The following is a 27840-nucleotide window of genomic DNA, read 5'->3' on the forward strand; positions in this document are numbered from 1 at the left end:
AGAAACACAAAAATCCACATTTCTACAGCAAGTTTAAAATGCCACCTACTTGAAATAAAAACACACAAGTTCCCTTTAGCTGAAAAGTTACTCTTTAGCATCAAACGTTTTCTCTGAACTCCATAAATGCACTTTTTTTGCCCATGAGAAATGCCTGTCATAAGACTTTAAAGATGTTTCTATTCAGAACAAACTCCCCTCTCCCAAATTCACAGCCAACCCCACATACATAAATCAGCATTAAGGTAATAATTTGCTAACTGCTCATGTAAACAGTTATTAAAAGGTTTTCTTAATCAAACAATTAAAAATAGCCAAGAGATTTCCCAGTTACTCTTCCTACTGCGCAGCTGGTAAGTTCTCTCCAGTTAACAGCCTACACTCATGATGAATAACAACAAATACCTCGATGAGGAAGTCCCAGCCACAGAAATAATGGGCAACAGTGAGAACAACGGGCCCTTATGTTTACAGGAGAGCAGAACCTTCCTCCTCTCCCTCCCCAGGAATGTACCTGTTCCATTCTTTTCATTTTTGGCTGCAGCACTTGTTCGCTTTGGAGTACGCTTTTGTTTTTTGGCCAGTGTTCCGCTATTGCTGTCACTGGGTCTTTTTTGACCTAAATGAGAAGAAGAAAAGGCACCTCAAATATTTCTGTGACTAACAAGCTTTTTTTATAAGCAGCAAAAGGATTTAAAAAGACAAAACAAAGCAGCAATTTTTAGTGAGGGAACCCCATACTTAGGAAAGCCTTGGGAATCAGCAGGGCGTGGTTTTTCACAGGAAATGCTCACCTTTCTCTCCCACCTCTCTCTCTTGCATGGCTACACTGCAATTGCTTGATGTTGTACTGGCTTCAAACCCATTGGCAGACTCACTTTCACAGGGACCTTCCTGAGACTCTTCTGCCACGCTGTCGACTTCAATAGTCATGTCGCTCTCACTCTTGATACTACGTGACTCATCCTGACTAAGAGTCAAAGGCGAAGCCACGGAGAAGCTGGGTTGGACGGCATGGGGTAAGGCAGATGGGTTTGAATTTGAAGCGTTAGGATCTGGCTTTTCCGATACTGTATCTTCACTACTGCTCTTCTCCTTTTCATCCAAGTCATCCAAGTCTACTTCATGGCAGAGCAAAGTTTCAGGACCAATTTGAGGCATTGCATCATCCTCATCTTTTAAGGGAACATTCTCGTTTTCTTCAGATGGGCGTTCAAAGTTCTCGTTCCTCAGCTCCTGACCGTGCTGAACCGACTCTGCCACCAAGGATGGCATTTCCTCATTCTCAGTTCTGAGAGACTCTTCAGCATTCAGCCCTCTACATTCCTCTGCTCCAGTACATTCATCGGTCCTCTCTTCAGATACAATATTTGGCACTTCCATCTCACTCTCCCGTCGATTTCTCTTCTCAGGCGATGCCTGTTCCAAAGTTTTCCTTTTCAGAAGCTTCTTATCTTTTGTAGAAGGTTCTGTTTCACTTTCAGTAGTGCTGGAAATCTCCTTGCAGTCCAAGGAAGACATGTCTAATCTTTCAGGTTCTGGAAGAGATTCATTTGCCACCTCTTCTTGGCTTCCTGGTAAAACCTTTGCATTCTCTGTACAGGGTTCTTTTGTCTTGCTCCTTCTCCCTTTGCCTTTAGGTGATTTTTCAGCCTCTTTTTTGATTTCTTCTATTTGTTCAGTTTTATTTCCGAAAATCTGAACAATGTGTTCACTTTCTTCAACTTCCAGTTTCAGTGTTTCTAATGGCTGTCCTGGAGTCCTGTCATTTTCTTTCAACACATGAGGAATCTTTGGGTTTTCTTCGTCCAGCTTCTCATCCTGCAATTTTTCACTTTTTTCCAGTTCCGAAGTTTCAGGAGAAAATTCTTCATTCAAATTCTTTTCAGACGACTCCTCCGCTTCACTGTCAGATGAGCCAGAGTCTGCAAAAATATTTAGAAAAGCAGGAAATATCACCATAAATCACCATTTACAGCACAATCTTTTCAGTCATCTATTGAATTAACATCAGTTTACAATAAACAATTTCATTTTAAAGCCCTGTGCCACTCAACAGTCTTATTACAGTTCTTATTTTTACTGAAAATTTCTAAGAAACTACAATAGTAAAAACACTCTCCAAATTCAAGGAGTATCTGGACAATGCTCTTAGTCCTCTGATTTAGTTCATGTAGTCCTGCAAGGAGCACAGAGTTGGGGCTCAATGATCCTTATGGGTCCCTTCCAACTTCAGATATTCTATGATTCTACCACTACTATTTCCCAAATAAACCAGTAACAAATTACAGTTTATAGTAGCAAAAAAATGTTTATGGATTCCCGTGATCTGGTATCTACTGGTCGATATCGTCTCCCCAGCCTGATACTACAAAACCCAAGAGTTCTCCCCCACGAATCCCCAGACAGAAAAAAAACTCACCCCAAAACTAAAACCCCAAACCCTTCCACACCACAAGATGGATATTTCATTGCTAAGGTATTTGTACAAAGCATGCACTACAGACAGAGCGAGTACCATTACGTTACCAGAAGATTATTCAGGGACCTGTACTAAAAGGAGACAGTGATTTCACTTCAGTTTTTGTTCAGAGAGGCTTAGGAATACTAAAAATGCTGCCGCTATTTGTATGTAAATAACAACGGTGGATGATGCAGTACTGAGGTTGAGGATTTAAAGACTCTCATTACACCACTAGATTTGGTTTGTTCAAGATTAGGACTGAAAGACTCTGGCTATAAAAAACGGAATAACTCGCACAGTCATTTCCATGCCAAAGCTCTTCTGTGAGCAAAATGTTCTCCTCAGCCAGGGCAGGTTCAGATTGGACACTAGGAAAAATTTCTTCACCAAAAGGGTTCTCAGGCACTGGCAGACGCTGCCCAGGGAGGTGGTGCAGTCCTTATCCCTGCAAGTATTTAAAGACAGGTAGATGAAGTGCTCAGGGATCTGGTTTAGTAGTGGAAAGCTACAGCTGCACTTGAAGGTCTTTTCCAACCTAGCGCTTCTATGATCAGCTCAACTAATCCCTCAATAAAATTCAGAGTGAGGGAAAAAAAAACGGAAGAATAAAGGTAAAAAAAAAATAAAAATCAGATGTCTCTTTTCAAATACATAGTGAAAAAAAGCCTGAAAAGCAAGTACAGGACCAAGACCGCTCACTGTCTGATCCTCCATCAGAATCAAATATTCCCGCGGTACGTCTGGTCTGCTTGCAAGGTGTTGCTAACAATCAAAAGTATTAATTTTTATACAGTAGAATCCTCCACCAAGAATTTGTTTTGTTGTATCACTTGTACACCACCTGGTTCAGGAAGACTCTAAAGCCTCTGACAAGCACTGTCCTGGCTGAAGCAGTCAGACCAATGCACCGCGTTAGACCACTGTTCACATGCACCTCTATGCCAGAACACGAGTGCACCAGATGTACCTTCTGTTCCATTTGGCAATGGTGAGGAATCTGACAAGTTGTTCCGTGCACTCCTGGCTCCTGATTTACCTTCGCTATTGGGTGTTTTGGGCAAACTGCAAGAGGTGTTGGACGGAAGAGTGGATTTCAGAGGTGGTCGCCCACGCTTTGATTTTTGTTTCTCCTCATCCTTCTTCTCCTCCTTTTCACTGTCTTCTTTATTCTGGGGGGAGGGAAATGAATATTTATCAATACACTTCACTGCTGATCATTAAACCTTTTCTCCTTTTGCTCTACGCTTCTATTAAAAAACTAGATTGTGGACTGAACAACTGGTTTTAAAAGGGAAAAAAAGGAAGTGCACGGTAGTAACATACTGAAATAACCATTACTTTTGTTTTTTTCTTCTGTTTTCTCTTTGGTCCTCCTTTGTCCACAGGCCAGATAATCCGATCAGCTTTCACCCATTCATCATATCTAGAAGTAAATAACAGCACAGTGTTATTACTGCCTAGAAAGAAGCTGTTTGCAATACACGGCTTAAGAGATTGAATTGCAGAAAATATTTACTATGGAGAGGTAGAAAGCAGAGCATGTTATTTACAAACACATGCAGTAGCTGGCATTAGAAAAATTTATTACATTTCTAACCCATAAAAAATATTACAGAATGGAAAAATGGAGGAGAACACTTCCTTGTCTCTTCCCAGCAAAGCACTGGAACTCAGGGGACTGAGTGAGCTATAAAGTTTGTCAGTTATTTCACTTCACAAACAAAAGGCAGTTTTCTCCACACCACGCTTCAACTATAAAATATAATTTTTCTTTTGAAAAGGTAAAGTTTTTCAATTATAGTAACAAACTTGGCACGATTCTGAAAAGCACAAATACACTGCTACTGCTCCTCAAAGTCTCCTGAGTTAGTAATAAGGTGAAGGGACACATTAGCATTTGGGGGAGACCTCCCCAACTTTGTGTTGCCACATAAAGACGTTTAGTTTACTACATAGAATCACAGAATGGTTTGAGTTGGAAGGGACCTTAAAGATGATGAAATTCTAACCCCCCTGCCACGGGAAAGGACACCTCCCACTGGATCAGGCTGCTCAAGGCTTCATCCAGCCTGGCCTTGAACACCTTCAGGGATGGGACAGACACAACTTCCCTGGGCAACCTGGGCCAGTGTCTCACCACCCTCATGGTGAAGAAACGTATCTAAATCTTCCCCTCTCCAGTTTATACCTGTTCCCCCTCATCCTATCACTACAAGCCTTTGTAAACAGTCCCTGCCCAGCTTTCTTGTAGGCCCTTCAGGTACTGGAAATGTACTTCAATATGTATGGATTTGGAACATCTCAGGTTATATAACAGAAGGGTTGTATTTCTAAAAATTATCGACTTTGTGATATTTTTGCCTACAACAGTCTTAAGAACAACAACAAAAAAAGGCTGTTTCTACAGCAGCGCTGAATATAAAGCACGGCTGCAAAGAAAAGCATCTGATGATTTTTTTCCTGTCGTTCTTTGTTACCCTCCCTACATATAACAATCATTCTTTGTAATCACAGTTGAAGGTCAATAGGTGAATAAGTTTTGTTGCCAAAATTTCAGTGCTTGATACACTCAATTGTAGCTGTCATCACCATTATCTATGACTCCCTTAAGCAAAAATGTCTGACAGCACTAACACCAGCTGACACAACAAACTACAGGAACACTCTTGTGAGAAGGAAGGACCTTAGAATCATAGAATTGGAAAAGACCTTTGGGATAATCAAGTCCAACCATAGCTGTCAACGACTAAACTGTATCCCTGAGCACCTTGTCTGCCCATCTTTTAAATCGCTCCAGGAATGGTGACCCAACCACCTCCCTGGGCAGCCTCTGCCGGTGCCTTAGAACCCTCTTGGTGAAGACAGCTTTCCTGATATCTAACCTGAATCTCCCCTGGTGCAACTTGAGGCCATTTCCTCTCACTCTATTACTTGTTAACTGGGAGAAGAGACCAGAATCCACCTTGCTACAACCTCCTTTCAGGCACCTGTAGGCAGCAATAAGGTTTCCGCTGAGACTCCTTTTCTCCAGGGTAACAACCCCAGGTCCCTCAGGCACCTTTCAACACTTGTTCTCCAGCCCCCTCCCCAGCTCTGTTCCTTTCTCTGGATGCGCTCCAGCACCTCAATGTCCTTCTTTAGTGAGGGGCACAAAACTGAACCCAAGATGTTATTGAATCACTCTCGCTAAGCCAGATAGAAACTTGTGGGCATACAAGTAAGGATATTCTGAGATTTGAAGGCAATAAAGTCACACCATGAACAAAACTGTTAACACTGAAATGCATAACAGAGTCAGACCCTGTTATGTTGATAATTCAATTGGGAGCCACATCCCTCACCGTCTTTTCCCTTCATTTTCTTAAAAACAAAAATTCTTTTGCAAATCATCCCCTTAAAGAAATGAAAAGCACTTTGACATCCTCACCTGACATTCCAACCGTAGTAGTGAACTAAATACAAAACTTCCCCATCATCTGTTTCTGTGCTTTTAATACTGGCTTCATAAATCTTTTGAGTCTTTCCACGTCCATATTTTACTTTCACTTTGGTTCCAGTCAGGCAGGGTTCTGCATCCTCCTCATCCTCTTCACCTTCTGATTCTCCTTTGTTCTCAATTTCCTCCCTGCAGTAAAATGCATTTAAAATGCCCACTAATTAGTGACAATCGGCATTTAACATTTAACTGGCATAGCCAAACTACCACAAAAGAAAAAGGCTAAAAGAATTTCCTTTTCATTTTCTGCATCCTGCAATGCCTCTGAAGCCAGCTCGGACACGGCTTGTAAATTAAGAACAGGACTTAGAAGAGACATAAGTGCCAAAACCATCCAGAAACATTATATTCTAACTTAAAACTCAATTTATTAGGCGTACAACCACCTCAAAGCTTAATTATTTTTTTTAAATTAATATTTTGATAATACAAAAAGACGAGTGAACCCGGTGTTTGGTTGCTAAATAAGACAGGAAGAACTAACTTTAGTTTTTAAAACAGACTTGATTTTGACACACTACTTAAAAATAAATCTGCAGCTTGCTTATTAGGCTACGGTTTGCTAACAGTGCACAGATGCTTGAATCATCATCATAATGATCCTCTTATGGATACAAATACCATTCTATTTAAAAAAAAGTTGATTACAGCAGCACTGAACCAAGATTAAAAGTGTCCACAGAGCTCTTATGAGCTATATCTACCCCTTATTATAGATATATCTAATATTTAAACATTCTACTTCAACATGTTTTCAAGAATAACAATCTAACCTATTTTTACCTTTATTTGTCTCCCTATTTTATGGTCAATTCACCATAATGTAAAAGTTTAACTACAAAAAAGTCACCAACAACGAAGATACTGAAAAAGACTATGGGTTTGCTTTGTTTTTAATTAAACATATTTGCTAGGCTTCACAGAAAAATGAACTGTCTTGTGGCAAACTATTAAAAGGAAGAGGACAAGCGCCAGGAAAGCTCTTTGGTGCCTTACGCACCTGACACAGCCGTGCGACCACACTGCACCTTCACTTGAGGCATTTTTGCAAGCTGTGGTGCATGGCAAGATTATATTTTTTTTTGACTGCACACTGACACTTCATTTAAAAGAACTGTGTTTTTCCCAGTCCTCAAAGCTCTTCAGAAGAAACTGTGCAATAACCCTACCAGGCTTTATTCGGTGTCATAGAATCACAGAACAGTTTGAGTTGGAAAGGACTCTAAAGACCGTTCAGTTCCAACTCTGCTCCACGCGCAGGGACACCTCCCACTGGATCAGGCTGCCCAAGGCTTCATCCAGCCTGGCCTTGACCACCTCCAGGGATGGGTCCCTGCTTTCCACATTTTAGTTGGCAAGATCTCCAACTCTATATGTACTCCTGCTTGATCGTAACACGGACACGTGCGTAATAAGGTGACACAAATTAATGTTTACCTCTCCCTCTGCCTCTCCTCCTCTTCTTCTGATTCTCTGTCAGAATCCTCCTGCTTTTTGATTTTTTTCTCTTTTTGCTTTGGTGTACTTTTTCTCCCTAGTGGAGTTTCATTTTCTTTCTTTTCTGCATTCTCAGGTGTCTCCTCTACATCTTTGTTTTCTTTGTTACTGTCTTTTGATTTGTCTTGTGTTTTATCCTCTTCGCTATCTTTTTTAACAGGAGTTGCATCACGGGCAAGTCTTCTTCGTCCCTAGAATGGAAATGAGATCAGTTTAACGATTCCTATCAACTGCTCTCTGTGTTGCCTCTCCAAACCTCAGCAGAAAGTGAAACGTGCTATTCCTGTGCAGAAGAAAGGTGAAGATAACACCAAAACCCAAAATATTCTTAAGATAATAGTTTAAAGCCTTGTTAACAAGTCAAACACTAAAGCCACTCTGTCTGGTTTGGAATCAAGAGGATGAGCTCCTGGTTAAGTTCTGGACCTGTAAGGTATGTTGCCCTGGTGTAAAGGGCCTCTCTCAACTACAGCAACAGCATCAATAAAAGTGCTTGTATGGGACTATTGAGAGAAGGCATCTTCCTTTCAGGCTCTTCGATCCCGATAAGCACCTGCCAATTTTGCAAAATCGAAATTTGTCAGCTTTAGAAAAAGTTTAAGGATCACATTTTTAAAAGCTACTTTGAGAAGCCAGACAGTTGCTGCCTGGGACAATCTGCAACCGGTTCTTAGGGATCCAGTACAGGTTTACCACTTCACTACTAAAGGACTCTTGAACGGGTCATTGCTTTGTAATCAGAACATTTAAAACACATATTGAATGCAAGATTAATTATCTGGAGATCATCAAAAGACAACGGTAATGAAGGTGTTATAAGAACTGAAATTCACAGTAGTATCACAGAATGGTTTCGGTTGGAAGGGACCTCAAAGATCATCCAGTTCCAACCTCACTGCCCTGGGCAGGGACACCGAACACTGGACCAGGCTGCTTAAGGCCCCATCCATCACTTCCCCGGGCGACCTGTTCCAGTGCCTCACCATCCTCAGCGTGAAGAATTTCTTCCTAATGTCTAATCTAAACTTCCCTCCCTTCAGTTGAAAGCCACTCCCTCTTGTCTTGAATGCACTACATGCATTCATAAAAAGTCCTTCCCCAGCTTTCTTGTAGCCCCCTCCAGGTACTGGAAGGTTGCTACAAGGTCTCCCTTGAGCCTCCTGTTCTCCAGGCTGAACAACCCCAAATCCCTCAGCCTGTCCTCGTATGGTAGGTGCTCCAGCCCTTGGACCATCTTCACAGCAATAGATTGCTGGTGACTGGATTAATAACATAATGGAATACATAACCAAATAATATTTAAGTATTAACAAATTAACATAGACAGCCAATGATGAAAAAGACAAGAAGTTCTTCCATTTCTTTATCCTCTCAACAAACAAGAAAGCTCGTGTCATGCCAGGAAGTTCATTAAGGCTGGAAACAGCTTGAAAAAAACACTTGCAGTGAGACAGAAATACAATATGTAATACAAATCCAAATCTGTATTTAACCTATGTCTTCTCATCTATTAACTTAAAAGGCTGTGTACTTGGCTGACAAGCTGATTTGCAAGAAGCACTTTGATAGAATCACGTTTTAATTGAACAGAATCCTTACAACTCGAACAGTTTAAAAAGCAGCAATTCCTTGTCATTCAGTAATCACGTTCTACTTAGGAACACAAAAAGTCCTTCTAACAAAATCAACAGAAGTTCTAGAGAGTCATACTCAAAATACCTTGAAAGTATTCTTGTATCCTCCATCAGGTTCAGTACCCACTAGCTGCTGGGTCTTATCTCTGGAATTACTAACACAATCCTCACCTCTACAGCATTCAAAGACAAAGGAAGACAAAACCTGAGCATCCCTCCCTCTAATTTTGTCTGCAATGTAAAACCACAGTGTTTCTTCTATTAAAAGATGTTGCAGTAAAAAACAAAGCAGAGAAAGGTATGTTCCTTAAAGCTACATCTTTAAGTCCCTTCACGCTCCTGCTTCCAGCCAGAAAGCTCCAGATTCCACGTGCCTGTGGAAATTCTCGCCCACAACCAAGGCTGTCCTGCTGAATTTCCCTGTTCTGATGCGACACAGCTCTCAGCAGCTCCCCCGCCATCCCTGAATCGAAACGTTTGACATCCAGTCGTCCTGAGCAAACCCCATGGATGGTTCAGACTACGGAGAAGTCAGAACCGATTCTATTCACAGGTTGAACACCATTAACGGTTAACACCAGCTCTGTGTTCACAGAACCCTGTCCTACGCTTGTCCAAGTACACCAGTTCAAACGTACAATCGCTCCGCAAGGGAAAACTCATTATGTAAACTGCTCACTATACAAAGGGGTTTTGTTAGGTACTAAATAGAAATCACTTCAAACCTCTTACCCTTGGGGATCTCAGCTCTACTTCTTCTTTTTCACTCTCACTGCTGGAATAATTTTCTTCTGCTTCTTTTTTAACTTCTGTTGGGGGCATTTTTTGTTCCTCTTTTACACTTTCCTCCATTGGTTCCACGTTTTTCTGTACGTCTTCTACCACTTTTGGTTCATTGTGATGGATGGTCCTAAACTGAATGTTTGCAGAACGGCAGTACTCTTCAAAACCATAAAGATACCTAGAGATACAATATTCCATGTTTTATTTCCTGCATACTGAAGCGCATGAAACATACTTTCTGCTCACAGAAAAGCAAGAGGAGCAGCAACTTCAGGAAAAAACCAAACACAATCCAAACTGAAATAAAAAGGAGGAGAAGATTTTTAAATAAAACAATTACACACACAAGTCAAATGGTGAGAAAGAATACACACACGTGCTTCCCACAAATTTAACTTCATCTCTGTCCAATTAAGAACTCATGACAGTAAAGCCTAAGAAGACTTACACTGGTTTGGAAACACAATGACAACTAAAATTGCCCTGGTATTAGAATATGGGCATACAAACAAGTTGCTGCACAGTAACAAATTGCCATGCATCAGCTTGCTCTCTGCTAACTGCCTGCGCACACACTCAATTCAGCTACAGGAGAAAGAAATACAAACTGGCTTATTCCTCAAAGAGTAAAACTGCAAGGTGCAAACTGTCACGTGTCCATAAAACATAATTCTTTCCACTCTAACAGCAACCTAGGACATATTTACCAATTACTCTTCTCAGGATAAACACTCTTCTCTGTAAAACACAGACCTTTAATACGTGCCCAGTTCAAATCCCACTGAAGACAGTCTGAATATTTTCATCTTCATCAACATTAACATGAGTTGAGTGATTAGTCATCCCTATTCAATCAGCCGAATTCCCTCAGGTTCGAGTCAAGAGAACCTCATTCTTCCCTTTTACTCAAAAAGCCCACTTGTTTCTTGTCAAACTTTCAGGAGGATAAATAATAGAAACAATTTTTATTTAGAAAATGATCTTGAAAAGTGCCATTCCTAAATGTTTTCATTTCAAAAGTTAACACACAACTGAAAACCAGGTGTCAGAATAAAAAGATTAACGCATTTTTTCATTTCAGGCAGTGATTTTACCATTTAATGCTGTCACATCCACCATAGCAACGAAAACAATTATACCCCAAATTCTACGGATCCCACAAAGATATTCAAATACACAAACTGAAACATCTCCATTAATGGTTTTCACGAAGTTAAGATGACTGGTATAAAATTCTCCTCCCTACATGCAGCATCTACAGACTGAGGGCAGAGTCTGTACTGCAAAGCTGAATTTGCCAAAGCTGTTTTTACAAATTTCATTGTTGTGCTCTGAAATGGCATCATCACATGCTGAAAGTGAATGCTTCTTGATAAGAAAATGAGTAGAATTCTAAAGTATTAGAGCAACAGGAACCTATGTAGCCTCCAGCACTCCCTCCTTTCCTCCAGCATTTCAATCCTCAGCACACGAAAATGCTCAGCACCGTTCATTAACTGAAGAATGTCAACTATTGTTTCGCTAAACTATCAAAAATTGCTTGAATATCATATACAATATTAAAAAGGAAAAAATGTTTTCATCATTACATCATCATACAATATGAGCACTTACTTTCTATAAGCAGTTTTTACATTGTAGGAAGCAGCCGAGTTCAAAATAGGAATGCCGAGGTCCATATAAATTTGCTTCCATACAGCACCACTCTCAATCTTTTGGAAATGGAAAAAAGGGAAAAAAGAATTTTAGAAGTTTTGTTAACCGAGAACATTAAGGAATGATATCCAACAAAGACATGAGCCATAGCCTTTAAGAATGAACAGACGTATTTAGCTCAGGAAACATCCACCACTTACATTGTCGCACCCACCCTGCTGATACACCAGCCTAAAGAGTTTGAAGAGGTTGAGGTCCTTGTAGCCCAGAACCGGTGGTTTATTGATAGGAGTACCTAAACAAAACAAAAGCAGAAATAAGCAGTTACCACAAAGAACAGCAAACCGCTTCTTCCATTCCATACGATAATTAATATCTATCTCCATTTTAAATCTGTATTTAATACTTCGAAGAAACATAACAGCCACTAGTTAAGGCTTCACCCTCTTTTGAATGCATCACACATTTTTGGGTGGTTTGTGAGCGCCCTGGCACCAGCTGCTGAATAACTCATTTCCCAATCTCCATCTCAAGATTTGTGCAATAACCCTTATCCAATTGGCTGCCTCCCACTGTTCCTCTCTTGAATGGGGGGAACAGCCAGGATCGCAGCAAACTCTACAGGGTGTCTGGTTTCAATACAGGCCAGGAGACAACTTGATTGAGAGCAGCTCTGTGGAGAAGGACCTGGGGGCACTGATTGATGAGAAACTCAACACTCGTCAGCAACGTGCGCTTGCAGCCCAAAAAGACAACCGTGTCCTGGACTGCATCAACAGAAGCGAGGCCAGCAGGGCGAGAGAGGGGATTCCTTCTACTCGACTCTTGTGAGACCCTCCCAGGAGTCCTGTGTCCAGGTCTGGAATCCCCAGTATAAGGATAATGAATTGCTGAAACGGGTCCAGAGAAGGTCACGGAGAACTTCCGTTATGCAGATAGGCTGAGAGAGTTGGGGATGTTCAGCCTGGAAAAGAAAAGGCTCCAGGGAGATCTTGGAGCAGCTTCCAGTACTGAAGGGGGCTACAAGAAAGCTGGGCAAGGACTTTTTACAAGGGCATGGAGTGATAGGACAATGGGACATGGCTTTAAATTGGAAGGGAAAAGATTTAGACGAAACATTAGGAAGAAATTCTTCACGTTGAGGGTGGTGACGTCCTGGCACAGGTTGCCCAGGGAAACTGTGGCTGCCCCTTCCCTGGAGGTGCTCAAGGCCCTGTTGGATGAAGCTTGGAGCAACCTGATCCAGTGAGACATGTCCCTGCCCAAGACATGTCGGCTTGGAACTGGACAGGCTTTGAGGTCCCTTCCAACCCAAACCATTCAATGATTCTATGAGTGCTGGAATACAGCAATGCGCGAAGAGATTAACTCAAAACATTGTGGTCTGAAAAAAATGGGAAAGAGGCAGAAATGTTGGATTAGAAAAAAAAAGATACAAAGGCAAATTGTCAGAACGTGAAAAAGCACAAAGCCCTAACAGAACACGAATATTTGGGACAGTTCCGGGGAAAAGAAAGAACTCAAATTGGATGAGTGGTAATGATACAAAGAACAATAATTAACTGCAAAAAGAGAAACCAAAAGTGACTTGGGGCAAGTGGCTACATACGTAGGCAGTATTGCTCCCAGCAAGGAAATGCATCAAACATCGTCCTTGCTGCTTTTCATCTTCCTTCATCTTCATGAAATTATATTTGGAATCATTAAAATAATTTTATAGGACTTTGGGAATACTGTCATGATTACTACAGGCATCAAAACATCCATACTGAGAGAATAGAATGTAGAACAAATCTGGTGGGAACAGAAATATTGCTGTGAGAACAGGGTAAAAAAAAAAAGAAAGCAGACAGACAGAGGGAAGACCCAGTCCTGAAAAAGTCCCATTACACTGCTCAACTGAAAACGCTGAAAGAGGGGAGATTTAGATAACATCTCAGGAAGAATGTGTGGTGAGGCCCTGGCCCAGGTTGCCCAGAGAAGTTGTGGCTACCCCATTCCTGGAGGTGTTCAAGGACAGGCTGGGTGGGGCTTTAAGCAACCTGACCCAGTGGAGGTCTCCCTGCCCATAGCAGGGGGTGGAACTGGATAAGCTTTAAGACTCCTTCCATCCCAAACCATTCTATGACATTCTAGCTTCAAAAATGGTTTCTGGACCAAGTCCTCAAATTCAGTGCACAAATACTTTTTTTTTTCCCTGCCTCTCTAAGTCCCTGACATGATCCCTACTTGGTCTATGGTCTAAGAGTGCTTAAGAAAGGTAGTGAGAAAGGAGGAAAACAGAAAAGGAGTAAGAATCAGGATTAGTACAGCAGGGTAGGGATTTTTCCCCTCCCCATGACATAGCTTCTTATTCCCCCAAGGCGGGTCATTCTTCAGAAACACTGGTTGTACACAGGAGGCCTCAAAATTATATTGGATGAACTCCAGTATACTTTGCTATAATACACGATCCATTTCTAAACCTGTGATAAGCGCTGGTGACATCGAACAGACCTGGAACTGTTCTTTTACGATTCTGTTAATTGGGATGCAGAGCCTCTTTCACAAAGGTAACCTGCTCTCCTCCTCCCAGTTTTAAAATGCAAGAAAGTTTTGTACTTTAAAAGGGGTGAAAGAAGGGTGGAAACCTTCAAACGCTACATGCACTTTACATTTCACTCTTAGCTTTCAAATTCAACCACATCGTTATTTGATGTACTATATGGTGCTACAGAAATATTGCTCAGGTCACTTTTGTCAGGGAAAAAGAAAGGAAAATAAAACGTAGTTGCACTTGTAATCTAACAATGTTATTGCAGAATTAATACTTATGATATTTGAATTGAATTAGCAAGTTCATTAATAAAATTAATAAAGCAAACATGTTCTAAAAGATAAAACTCTCTCCAGGCTTAAATATACCAAAAAAAAAACCCAAAGCCCAAAAAAAAGAGAAGGAAAAGAGGGGGATTTTGCAACCAAGGAATAAAAATCCTTCGATTTCAGTTTCGGTCTCATCACAACTGTATCACATACCTAGCACACGCACTTATAATACACGTGTTGTGCCAGGACTTTAACCCAATTTCTAACAGTGTCACCTAATTCTGTAAAGAAAAAACATTTAAAATACGCTCTTTTCTTGTTCTAGCTACTGGACAAAGTAGAATCTATTATGTTGTCTCTTCAGGCAAGCCTCACTGCAACGTCTGAGCATGATTAAGACAGTTCTGCAAGGAGACTTGAAGACAGCACACCTCCCATGATCTGCTGGCTGAATTTCACCATCCTTGAACAGCCTCCTCAGGTTCCAGCCTGAGATCAGCAGCAGCAGAGTTCCCAGTCACGGCTGTCACAACAAGAAATCAACCGAGAGCTTATTTAACAGGGATGGTTCACAGAAAAAAGGTGTTGTGAAAGCAAAACAAAACCAAAACACCTCGGGGAAGATTTCGGTTTCCTTTGTGTGCTGTGCTTCAAAGTGCTGCGAGTAGCCCCCAACACCTGTGAAAATGCGTAGAAGTGTTTTTCCTTGCACCAGACCAGCTGTTATCCTTTTTCACTGACGTAAAAAACATGCTTGCAATTGCTTTAAAATTTTAAAATTAAAAAAATAGCCATTAAAAAAAAGAGGGCTAGGTATTTTAAGTAATTATAAATAAATATATAAATAAGTATATCAATAAGAATTTCACTGTTACCTCTGTCTTCCATAAACTTGTAAAGCTGTTGGAGGAAGTTGTCCCTCTCTTCAGGATCAAGCTCTTCCTCAGGCTAAGAAAACAAATGCAGTCATAATGAAAAACACAAAATATGCAAAGTAACAGTTTATTTGTACAAAAGCCTGACAGCAAGAACTAAACCCAGACCACTTCCCATTTGGCCCTGCACCCACACCATGGTGAAATATGCAGAAACAAAACTTCCTCAGGAGACTGAAGCGCACACCTCAGGAGGAGAAAAAGAAAATGCAGGTCAGGGAAAGCCTCGATTTCTCGCAGAAAGAATTTAAGCGTGGCCCTCAAAATAAAAGCACTAATACACATAACAAATTGTTCTGATATGGAAAAGGTCTGTTATATACAAGACTGAAGCAGGAGCTATAGGTTTTTCAGTTTGGCGTTTTTATTCATCTTCATTCCCCCTATTACAGGTAAGGTCGCAGAACAATTCCCTCTCCGACCATTCCTGGGTTTGATGCTCCAGACAATCTTCATTTTGTGATTAAGCCACAATGCTTGATTTCAGCTCATATTTGGGAACAGTTTTACAGTCACTTCCATATTTCCCTGAACAGATATTTCCATTATTTATTATTAGAAATTCCTGGGGTTTATTTTTACAACTTAAATCTTCACAGAGATAAACACTTATGGACTTTTATTTCACACCGTGGAGTGCTTACCATAAAGACTTTATTTTATTCAAGTGGAAACTATGGAAATAAAGCACGTTTATTAGGGGGAGGGAAATAATTTCTACATGTCTAGAGATACTTCATAGAATTCTGAGATGCTAGCAGAGACCAGGGGGGAAGAGAAAGAAAGGAAAAAAAAAATCTCTTCCCTGCAATGCTTTACGCATGCCACTTTCTTCCTGCCAGCCTGGCAATCACAGGGATTGCTAGTAAGGCAGTTTGCACAAGGAAAACCGCAGCTGTCTTGAAGGAAAGACGTACAGTACATGTCAAAAAATCTTATCATTGCATTATTGAAAATAACAGAAAAGTCACAAGCAGCTCCAGAAGGAAACCAGAATAGCAAATTCAATTCCAGCCGTCTCTGCATTCTGTAAACTTTAAGCCTGAAAGGCAGGAAGACAGGCAGAGAAATGTAAATGTATAAGCTCCTGCCTTGTTAACCAGAAAGCAATCTGCCCAGCATCAGAATGAATTTAGCACTGCTGCTTCAGTGGATTCTGAGCTTCAAAGCCCACCAGGGATCACCTACAATCAGACAGGGACAATATCGGCTTCTTATTTTCCTATTTTTGTCTTGGGAAATAATTTGAGGAAATCAAATGAATAATTACAACGTTGCGTGGCATCAGTGACCATTTGATCATACTGCAAATTATAGGGATTATATAAAGAGAAGCAGTTATCTATAGAATTATTATGTTCCTCCAGGTTAACAAATGAATTATTGCTATAGAAACCACAGCTTTTTTCTCTCCGTTTACACTGCAAACCAACTTCGAAATCGAGAATCTTCTACCACATACTGTAATGTTTACCGATTAAAGGCAATATGACTCAAACTATGCAAATAAAATATATCTAATAACAGTAAACATCCAAAAATATTTCTGAATAGCTGAATTCAAACCATTTCTTTTACGTGGGCACAATGCCAAACCAGAACTGTAGGACAGAACAGCAGAAATGTAGGTTAGAAATAGCTTTCTTGCAGACAGAACATTAACCATTTCACCGATACCAAGTCTTTTCAGCTGAAGAAAAAGAAAATGAAAAGATGAAAAGCTTTTACATACCTCCAGGAACAGGGCGTAAAACCTGACTGCAATATTCATCCGCCTGTGAGAGACACCCTGAATCCTGTACTGCTTCCCTCTGCTGATGGTGTGTGATCTAGGTTGCCACCCCTTTGTCAAAGGGAGCCTGAACCATGCCTGAACCTTGGTGCCAATTCCAGAGGAGACACCAAAGCCTTCTGAGAGAAGACATGAATAAACCCTGACTAACTGTCACCAAGGAATAAATCATGTAGCAGCTATTTCAAAGTGGTCTTTTTGCTACTGGCCAAAATGAGAAAGACCAACCCTTCACAGATATGCTAATTGAGACATTAAGATACACGGATTTTTGTAAGAGGTCATTTTTTATCATGGTTATCTACTTGTAACTGGACACAAATTCTCAAGAGTGTCCACTGATTTTAAATATATCAACCATTATCAAAGCGGCTGTATCAGCAACCTTAAATCTGCACTCAAAGTGAAGAAATCACCCGAGAAACATTGATGTCATGACCGGCAATAGAATTCCCAGCACCCCTTTCCAGCAGGCACCAGGACGACATCGCTGCCCTCCAAAACTCAGTTCTAGACACATATGCCCATTTTAGACTGGGCATAACTAAGTCCACAGAGACAAATGCACAAAATCAGTTTTCTTAATAGACTCCTGTTTTTCCACTTCATTTACTTCCCTACAGATGTTGCAAGAAAGGGAGACTGTAGCTAAAGTTAAATCCAAGTCAGAGGTAAAACAATACGGTCGTTTCCAACCAACTGATTCTATGATTCTACCAAAAATGTCTTCATCGAAAGGGTTCTCAGGCACTGGGCAGAGCTGCCCAGGGAAGTGGTGGTGTCTCCATCCATGAAGAGAATTAAAAGATGGGCACATGAAGTGTCCAGGAATATCGTTTAGTACTGGACAGGTACAGTTGGACTCAAAGTTTTTTTCCAACCAGATGATTCCATGATTCTAAGAATATGAATTTTTGGTTCAAAACTGAGACTCTTCTCTTCATCCAGTACCTGTAACTCAATGCAACGTAAGAAATCTTTTTGTTTCAGGGCAAGAGGCTGAATTTCATTTAACAAAAAAAAGAGACTTTCCAAGATGCCTTTTTTGCTTACAAATAAAATGCTGACATTTTCTCGGTTTGATGTTTTTTCCCCTCCTTTCTGGCTAGGAAGTCAGGTCAGTTAGAGAATACTGTGAACAATGAAATCAGTAACGAACACAGGGCCTTTGTGCAAGGGACAGTCCTTTTCCAACCCAATTTCTTATTTCCTTCCATGTAAAACTAACAGGATTCAAGTATTCTGTACAATTATGAGATTAACAACCAGCAAATAAGCACAATATAGAATCATAGAATCAGATGGTTTGGGTTGGAAAGGACCTTAAAGACCATCCAGTTCCAACCCCCCTGCCATGGGCAGGGACATCCCACTGGCTCAGGCTGCTCAAGGGTCCATCCAACCTGGCCTTGAACACCTCCACGGATGGGGCAGCCACCACTTCCTTGGGCAATCCCTGCCAGTGCCTCGCCACTCTCAAGGTGAAGAAATTCTTCTTTATATCAAGCCTAAGCCTACAGAAATTGTAGAAAACTGGTAACTGGCTTTGTCTCATTTGGTTTCAAGCTCAAGTTCACCATGAGTTTTGCCTCTGTATTTAGCAGGATTTCAATCCAGAATACAGCTCTGTTCTCCCGACTCATCCTTTAGTCTACAGAAAGATGTTAAACTTCTGTGTTAACCTGGAGAGCTGAGCGGGAGCACAAAGGATGAAATAGCTTATTTTACAAAACAAATAATGAATCTCTATGTTCAAGGACGTAGACTGTACACATAATCAATACGGGGCTGAAGTATCAGGGACAGATCTTCCCTTCATGTTGTTAACAGACTGATAACACTATAAACCCTTCTGTGACAGAAGTGCAAGCTAAGAGGAAGAACAATGTCAACGGGATTTGGAGTTCAGAAGAGCACAGATCAAGACAAACTGCCTGTATTAGAGTTAACATAATTTTGTTGTTTCCGAGTACTTAAATGTGTTTGTTTCTGATGCCAAGTTTGGATGCTAATTGAAGAAATTACAAGAACTAAACCGAATGCAACGAGTTAACGGTTTTACAGTATGTGGACATGAGAGTGGTCTTAAAATGTTCACTTCTACCAACAGGAATCAGGAATTCAACCATTCTCCACAATGACTCACTCTCGCGCCTCAATTTGCGACTTCTTCGCTCTTCTTTGAGGAATATTCTGGGAACGCCTGATAGCATAAAACTGTAAGCAGGAAAATCTTCGTGAAAAACATTTGTGCGTGGCCATGCCTCATGGTAGCCAAAACTCCTACAAATGCACGCATGCATGAGAAGGATGGATCATCTCGTCCATGTTTAGCTATTTTTTAAAGGCTACTCTGCATATTACACATCACAGCTGCTTAGGGTTTTTTTATATATATGTAAATAAACCACTTGTTTCTAGATCCTACACTTCATTAACTTAGAAATTACTGTATTCCTTTATTTAGCTTTTAGCGTCGGCTCTTTTCAATGTTATCTTAAACTCCATCTAGGTTGCAATAGAAATGGATGATCTTTTTATGTGGTCTCCCAAAGTCACTGAGAGAGAAGACTCCGTAAGAAACAAGAACTGCTTTGAAGCAAAATGTAAATATTTTAACATATGGCTACTGATCATTTCTAGGAATTTCAAGCCTCCTAAAACACATCATGGATTTCATACACTCTTTCTTTTATGAACCTAGTGCTAATAAAACATATGGTAATATCATAAGAACAGAAATCCTTCCTCATTTGTAGAATAGGTAAATTGGAAAATGCTGCTGGCATTTTCCCTGCTTAACCATGTAAAGCAACTCTGACCGATGTTTCTTCATGCAGTTGTGATGCAAGAACCCTAAAAACATTAAATGAATGCACACTATCAAATATACTACATGAACCTCCTTCAGGGAGCTGTCGAAATGAAGACTAAGAGAAGATTCCTCTACGCACACACCTGGAGGTGCCACCTCCTTCTTCAATGAGAGGCACGGAGAGCAGCCAGCTAGAATTTCATTCTGAACATTTTTTGCAGATTCAGTTGTGGGGGGAAAAGTGAAAGAACAAGGAGCTGCTGTTAGAGTGACACAGGTAAGTTGGAAGTGTCTCTCAAACCTGATGTTATAACCAGTTTTACAGGTAAGACGGAAATCCCTTTTTCCGGCTCTTGATATTATTAAAAGGTACAATTTCAAATCCTACAAATTTAAACTGTAAAGAACAAATTCCTTACTTTTACTCTCATCTTCTGCAAATATATCTATTAAGAACACATACTGAAATTGTATTTCAAATAGCTGCATGTTAAAATCTTGATTATTCTGGAATCAGAATGGCCTACATGGAGACCAAGGCGCAAACCCAAATGTTGCCTATGGGTTCCCCTGTAAAATAAGGAATATTTGACAATTTAATCCCAAGAAACAAATAGGTATCATTTCCACCCTGGTAGAACAACTTAAATACAACCAAATACAGTAGTATATGTTATCTGACTTTCAATAAAAATCAGGTAATGTTCCAAAAGCTTTTATTTTTATATGGAGAAACTCAAGTTCAGATTTTCTCCTGCCTTTTAGCTGCAGTGCATTCTTTGACTGCCAAATGTATTCTCAAAACACTGTTAATTCTCCTATTCTGACATTTTGAAATCTGGATAAGAACCAAAAGCAATATCCAGATTTTTATCTGGATTCAAACCAGATTCTTTAAATTTTCATTTGATAAAGATTTTTTTCCTGTATTCCCTCCTGATTTTTTCCACACTTTTTTGACACTCAAGCAATGTCATCCATTCCGTTACTCAAATCTCACATTGTAAATGAAGAGTAATACTGAGTTGCACCTTATATTGCAATTATTGCCAAAAATCCAACAATTTGAACATGGTGAGCAACTCAACATCAATGACCAGCAATTTCCAGATTTTCCTCTCTTGTAGCCAACTCCACAGCACACAAATGAGTTACTACCAACAAGGAAGATTAGCATCTCCTGCCTGGACTCGATGATCTTAGGCCTTTTCCAACCTAAATGATTGTGTCATCTCACCACCACCATTTTGGTTCTCACTCCTTAGCTTAGAAAAGCCATCAAGAACAACCATGCAAAGCCTGGAAATCTTGGGCCAATTCTACCACTCTTAAGATGTCATGAAAGGCAGCATAATCAGAAAGACAGTCACTGTCAAAACAAAGTTGCATATTTTATTTAACTCAGCTACTGGAAAAATGGTAGGATCCATTATCACCAGCAACAGTCAGCCTGCTCCATTATCATTACAAAAGATGCTATTTGAGAAAAATACAATTCTTTCCATTCCCAGAACTAGGCTCTTCTGACTGTCTTTCTGCTCTCATTATATATTAATTACATCTGTGACCATTTGACTGATTTAACGAAGGCCTAGCACGGCTGGCCAGGCCCTAACAGCAAAGCTGCTCTGCATTTCAGAAGATGGGGGAAGAAAAAGACAATTTTAAGAAAACTCCCTCCCATCTTCAGTAATATAACAATGTACAGTTCCGAAACAAAACGCCCACTGAGAATATTCTGGCAGAGGATGGACAGAAGCTATTTTTGACCTTGATTAATAAAGAAGAAACTCTACATAATGTAAACGCAAAATCAGAGTAATTCAACATTTGTAGTCAAGTAAAGGCAAGACAATATCATTCACTTGTCGATTCTCTCTGCAACCGGTTATGCTGCCTTTCTAAGGGAAAATAAAAAAGAAATGATGAGAAATTCCCTAAACCCTCTCTAATTGCAGTATATATCCTGGCCCACAATTAAAATAAGATCATGCATAGTAACAGTGGAATCAGGAATTTGATTTAATGGGCCGGAGTGATAGTTCTGCTCTGACATAATCTAAAAACATTAATATCTATCCTCATATTCAGCATGAAGATATTCACATTATTTTCACAAGCCTTGTCACCTAGAAATAATGGATTACAGAGTTTCTCCTACCAGCACATCCACCTGTCTGGTACTCATTGCCTAATTACTCTCCACTTAGAATATTCTTTAAAAATAACCCCTGCTTCTTCTACAGAAACGCCTTTTTTTTTTTCCCCTTAAAACACTCAGCTCCCCCCCCTCCTTCTTTGTTCGAAACACACAGCACTTTTATGCAATAGCCATGAAAAATGATATTAAAAATGGATACTAGAAAGCCAGTATAGCAATCTCTGATTTGTAGTGATTGATGGCCTGTGATTTTAAACCAACATTAATGCAAACAGAGCGATGCAGACTGCAACAGCTCACACCCTACAAAATGTGGCCGGTTCAGGCTGCAAACAGAGGGAAAAAACCCAGAGGGTTTCGCATTCCACACACATTTATCCTTGCGTTTATCTCATCATACATTATTCTTACAGAGACAGCCTCTCCATTTTCCAGAACGCTGTTACCAAGGCATAAAATCCACACCTAAAACCAGATCCTTATTGTCCTTTTTCCCCCACCTGAGGAGGATCTGCCCTGGCTGCATGCTCTGACAGCCACGTCCCAGACTAGAAACCCAAGGCAAACCACACACCACGTTCACAGCACGGAATAAAACACGGAATCCTTACCTAGGAGCTGCATTATTTCAAATTGGAAACGTTTTCACTTCCTTCCTACATAATCTGCCTGCTGCCTGGACATATTCCAGCCTGACTGTCAAGGATTTGCAGGCTCGCTCTCTCCCTGCACGGCATCCACAGTTATACGGCATTACTTACATTCTCATTTAAAAAAAAAAGAAGGGTTTAAAAGCCCAGGCATGGCAGGGCAGGGCAGGAAAGTGCCAGCCCCTTCTTCCAGAGCATCAGCCCCACGCATGCGCGCTGCCTGCCCATCCCACCACTGCCATGGCAACGCGGGGCACAGCGGCCATTCCGTACCCGGGATGATGGACCTGGCGGGGAATCTGCATGGGGGGGATGCGAGATTGAGGAATCAGCTCTTCCCAGAGCACTGTGGAGATGGCATAGCGGGAGGAAAACAGACAAATCCCACAGCCAGCCCCTCCCTCCCCACCCAAAACTGGTGAAAAAGAGGCAGCAAAAATAACAGGAGAGCCTGCAAAATGCAGGGAAGGACGGGGGAACCTGCAAATGCGGGGAAAGAATGGGAGAGCCTGTAAATACAGCTTCAAAGACACGAAAAAAAAGAGCTCACTTTGTGCAAAAAGGATCCGCTCAAATTATTCCAATGCAGAAACACAAATTACTGACTAAGTCCACCCCCATCACATTCCCAACCAGTGACACCGCTGGTGACAAAAAAAAACAATTCCCGAGGCAACTTTAGTGGTAGTGACTTTAAACTAAAAGAAGCATACAGTAGATATCACAAAGAAATTCTATTTCTTGAGGGTGGTGAGGCACTGGCACAGGTTGCCCAGACAGGTCGTGGATGTCCCGTCCCTGGGAAGATTCCAGGTCAGGTTGGATGGGACTTGGAGCAACCTGATCAAGTTGAGGATGTCTCTGCTCACTGCAAGGGGGTTGGGCTACATGACCTTCATTGTCCCTTCCAACTGAAACCATTCTATGATTCTAAGTACTGATTCACACTTAAACAGCATCAGAGGCACCAAACTGCTGGGACAGGCACTGTGCATCACCTAACACTGCCAGTCAGCCTCATAACTTTCCCTTAATCCTTTAGTTTGCCTTTTTTAAGCCAAACTACTGCAAAACAAGCTACTTTATATAGAAATACATATAAAGTACAAAATAAAAACACAACATTACTTCTATTTAAGGTTGAAACACTACTATTAGACACGGCACCCATCACTTTGTTTACATCTCCCCTTTTGACCCAGATTCATTCTATCACTCTTCTCTGCTTTGAATTCCTACTTTGAGGTTTGTCTCCCACTTCTGCACTGGATAACAAGACAATCTGCCACTGCTAATGAATCCCACTAAAAACAACTGGTAGCACAGAATCATAGAATGCTTGGGGTTCGAAAGGACCTTTAAAGCCCATTCAGTCCAACCCCCATGCTGAGACATCTTCAAATTCAATCAGGTTGCTCGGAGCCCCGTCCAATCTGACCTTCAGTGTTTCCACGGATAGGGCATCCACCACCTCCCGGGGACACCTGTGCCTCATTGTAAACAACTTCTTTCTCATATCCAGTAAAAAAGGGAAGGTGAACAGATCCGAAAAGACGTTGAAGGGAATAAACCAAGACCGAAAATAAAGTGTTGGGAAGTACAGGATCTTTGAGCATGCAAGTTATTCAATGATCTTTGAAGAATGACTGAAATTGCCCAGACTTACCACTACCTCTTCAGTTTTCTCTTCCTTTTTCTCTTCCTCTTCATCAGTTCCTGCAGCAGCTCCATCCTCCTCATCACTGCTAGAGGACTCCAGAATTTCACTGATGTCCATTTTCCAGTTCCGAGGAACAACCTTAGTGCTGAGAAACGTGCTTGCCTCCCGTAGCCCTGAAGAAGAAATGGCCCTGGGTTTACCTCACCCACAGTATCCACAGTCAAAAAGCACTTTTAATTTCGTCTTCATCTTATAAATTACAATTAAGTAATAGAGTAATTAAGAATTAAGTAAGGAAACAGATACTTCAGCTTTAAACACTCGGTTTACACGCTTTACACTTCAAGACTGTTTAAATCAAGTATTGGCAACTCAAGGAGTTCAGAGTTGAGAACATCTACACAGCATCCTGCTGTTTTCTAGGCTCAGGGCCCCATGAACTGCTAAGGCTGACACCTCTGTATGTGAACAGCACCAAAATCAGGCACCTACACTTATCTACATACATTCTAAGCAACGGTGAGCTGTTCTGTTTCTACACAAAGAGATAAATATTGTAATAAAGCTATTTAAAAAAGCAAGCCCATCACAGTTAGACAAATTACCATCACTGACTTTGTTATTTTCAAAATATCTTCACGTCTTGAAGTTTAGATTGCAAAAACCCACAAATGTTTTGTTTAAGAGCACTTCCTAAAGAGTAGTTAAATTACCGTTCGGAACAGGAAAAACGTACTAATGAATGAGGGAGCAATGGGACAAGAATTCGCTCTTGTACAACGGGAACATCTCTAACTCCATTCCTTGTAGAGGTGATCCAAAAGGAAAAACAAGAAAGCAAAACAAACCCAGACAACCCCAAAACGTGCCCTCCAGCCACAATAAAAAAATGTTAATAAACAGGAATCAGAAGAATAACCAAAAGAAGGACATATTGCACAATGCACACTGTTGATGGAGAAAAAAAGGCACCAGTTTTTAATAGATGCTGATAGTCACCTCCAGAAATCTGTCTAAATTCTGAGACTATTAGTACCTTCGGTTCCACAATATTCCTTCATGGCAATGAATGTCACAACTCAAACACATTTCGCATGAGAAAAAAATCCCTTTCTTCAATTTCTCTTAAACCTGCCATCTGATCATCTTTTGGCTATTCTAAAGTTCTTCTACTGTGAAATAGTTAAGAAGAAAGTATATGAGAAATCATTAAGAATCACATATTAAGCTCTCATTTGCATGTATCATTACATCTTCACTAAGGAGTTGTTCTTTTATTCAAAACTGGAGGAATGGCTGTTGTTGAGCGGGGCCTTTTTTTTTGTTACTAGTTTTTGGTTTGTTTTATTAGATATTTAAATTATTTCCCCTTACAAAATTTTGTGGGTCAAGGTTTGACTGGGAGAAACTACAATAAAAGTTTAAGAATTATTTACATTAGAGTGAGCATGTGGCCTTTTACAGGCTCACTAAAAAGATGGATTATTGTAGTCACATCATCCATGCATACCAAAACCAAGTGCTCTAATCATAATTTAAATCAAACATTAATCACAGGCAGGCTTTTCTGAATAAGTTTACACACTGCTGTCTGCGTATTTTTAATGTAAAGACAGAGCTTTAAGCATCGGTGCAAAACTTTGGTTTTAGGAGAGGTAACTATACATTCCATTCCTCAACGACACGTCAAATAATCTACCTCGGAAATACTCTATTCACTTTTCATGAATTTGCAGTGAATCAAAAGAAGGAAATAAAATCAAGTAACCCAACAATTCTACTAGGTGCTATTGCAATAATAAGGCAGCTATATCCAAAGTTTCTCTAATTAAATCACATTTAACATTGTTTGCAAAATATCCAAGAGCAATAATCTGAAACCGACAGGCTATCACTTATCTGCAGATATTAAAAGTACTATTGCATGAGATCACTTTTTATAAACACCCAGAACTGATTCTAATTTACCTTTTGTAGGAGAGGCCTCAGATTTTGGTATGTTTTGAGCATCTAGTTCCTTAATGTCTTTTCTTGCTACTGAGTAACTAAAAGAAGAATAAAGTTCTGTTATTATTTTAAATCACAGCAAAGCAAGCATTTGACGTGAAAACACAGCGATTTCTAAAATCGTCAAGATTTACTGTTCACTTTCAAGGTTCTTTCTAACAACTAAGTGCATTTGACATTTGCTATTGTAGGTCCTAACACAAGATTCACAACCAGAGTAAGTTTCTAGCCTTTCTTTGATATTCAGCTACTAAAAGAATCCTTGTAATTAAATAATCAAGAAAAGTATGAAAACCTTTACTTTAAATGCTGAATCTCCACAAAATTGCATCAGGTAAAATACTAAATTCTAAATATTACATATCAATCAACAGTTGCTACCTAAACCAGCAATCTAGCTAAGAAGAAAGAAAATAGCTCTCTGTTTTAAAAACGTATTTCAGCAAGAGTGAAACCAAATTCACGTTTCTACATTGATAAATAGTTGGTTTCTGGTTTTAAATTATGAAAGCGTTCTCATAGCAAAATACATGGAAGTTGCTCTGTACTAACGTTACAATAAATATCCAGTAACTGAAGTACTACAACAGAAATGCTAACCAACCTGCAAGGAAAGCCCTGCAAGCAAGTTATTATAATTTTTTTTTTCCTTCTTTAATTTTTTCAGAAAAAATGGAGTAAAACCTCAGGAATTTGGAGGCAGCCACTTTCTGAAATGAAAGCCACCATACTATGGGAAAAAGGAAGTAAAACAGAGCAAGGCTGCATACTTTTCCATTAACACTCTACCTTCGGTATATAAAGAGCCAGACTTATCTAGAAGGCTGATGCTATGTGTCTATATTAAGAGGCCAAAATGAATGAAGTCTTCAGTTACTTGAAATACGTTTCAGTAATCAAGTACTCGCATCCTACTCATAATCACAGCTATTAAAAATCACAAACTGTTCACTTTGAAAGAAAGAGGGGTGACAGGTGGCCTCTGGCAAGGAAGTTTTAGTTACAATATGTTGAGACAGATGCGTCAGAAGTAAGGATGAACAGAAGTAAAGAAAAACAGCTTATGGAAAAAGTCTTCGTATCCTTTTGAATATATTTTCCCTTAAGTAAGACATAGCCCTCTCTCCCCGTCCCCTCCTTTTGAGGGGCACAGCCTAAGAGGACCTTCATTTATTTAAGATTCTGTAAATGTTTTAATTAAACAGTTATTTTACAGTCACTTTTTAATTTAAAAAAGTAGACCAAACACTTCTAAATTTTGCAGTTTGAACAGCCACAGACATCTGGGCACAGGAGGTAAAGAGTCCATCAGATATCCAACCCACAACAGATGCCTATAAGAACATCGTAAGACAAAGGAAAATAATTAAAACCAAACCTCACACTTTAAAGAACAGCAATCAGCTAAAATGTTTAAACCTGTTATTTTTTGAAGTTGTTGAATTTTTAAATGAAGGAACACCAGACATTTTACTAATCCAA

At 40.1% G+C, this 27840-nt stretch overlaps 1 protein-coding gene across 5 annotated transcripts in view; it reads right to left on the minus strand.

Annotated features, from left to right (window-relative positions):
• Positions 1-27840, minus strand: part of ARID4A (AT-rich interaction domain 4A) — a 56508-nt gene that overhangs the window by 7005 nt on the left and 21663 nt on the right. For 2 of the 5 annotated variants that reach the window (XM_054067795.1, XM_054067796.1), the window contains 12 exons: positions 26320-26396; positions 24358-24524; positions 15214-15286; positions 11731-11825; positions 11489-11586; positions 9824-10052; positions 7398-7648; positions 5892-6089; positions 3788-3887; positions 3432-3633; positions 795-1925; positions 515-619 (listed from right to left, as the gene is read on the minus strand). In XM_054067795.1, the coding sequence (XP_053923770.1) occupies positions 515-619; positions 795-1925; positions 3432-3633; positions 3788-3887; positions 5892-6089; positions 7398-7648; positions 9824-10052; positions 11489-11586; positions 11731-11825; positions 15214-15286; positions 24358-24524; positions 26320-26396 (2726 nt within the window). The remainder of the gene's footprint in view (positions 1-514; positions 620-794; positions 1926-3431; positions 3634-3787; positions 3888-5891; positions 6090-7397; positions 7649-9823; positions 10053-11488; positions 11587-11730; positions 11826-15213; positions 15287-24357; positions 24525-26319; positions 26397-27840) is intronic. The other 3 variants (XM_054067799.1, XM_054067797.1, XM_054067798.1) reach the window with 3 other exon arrangements.

Source organism: Cuculus canorus, chromosome 5 (genome assembly GCF_017976375.1).
Source record: "Cuculus canorus isolate bCucCan1 chromosome 5, bCucCan1.pri, whole genome shotgun sequence".
Taxonomy (NCBI): domain Eukaryota; kingdom Metazoa; phylum Chordata; class Aves; order Cuculiformes; family Cuculidae; genus Cuculus; species Cuculus canorus.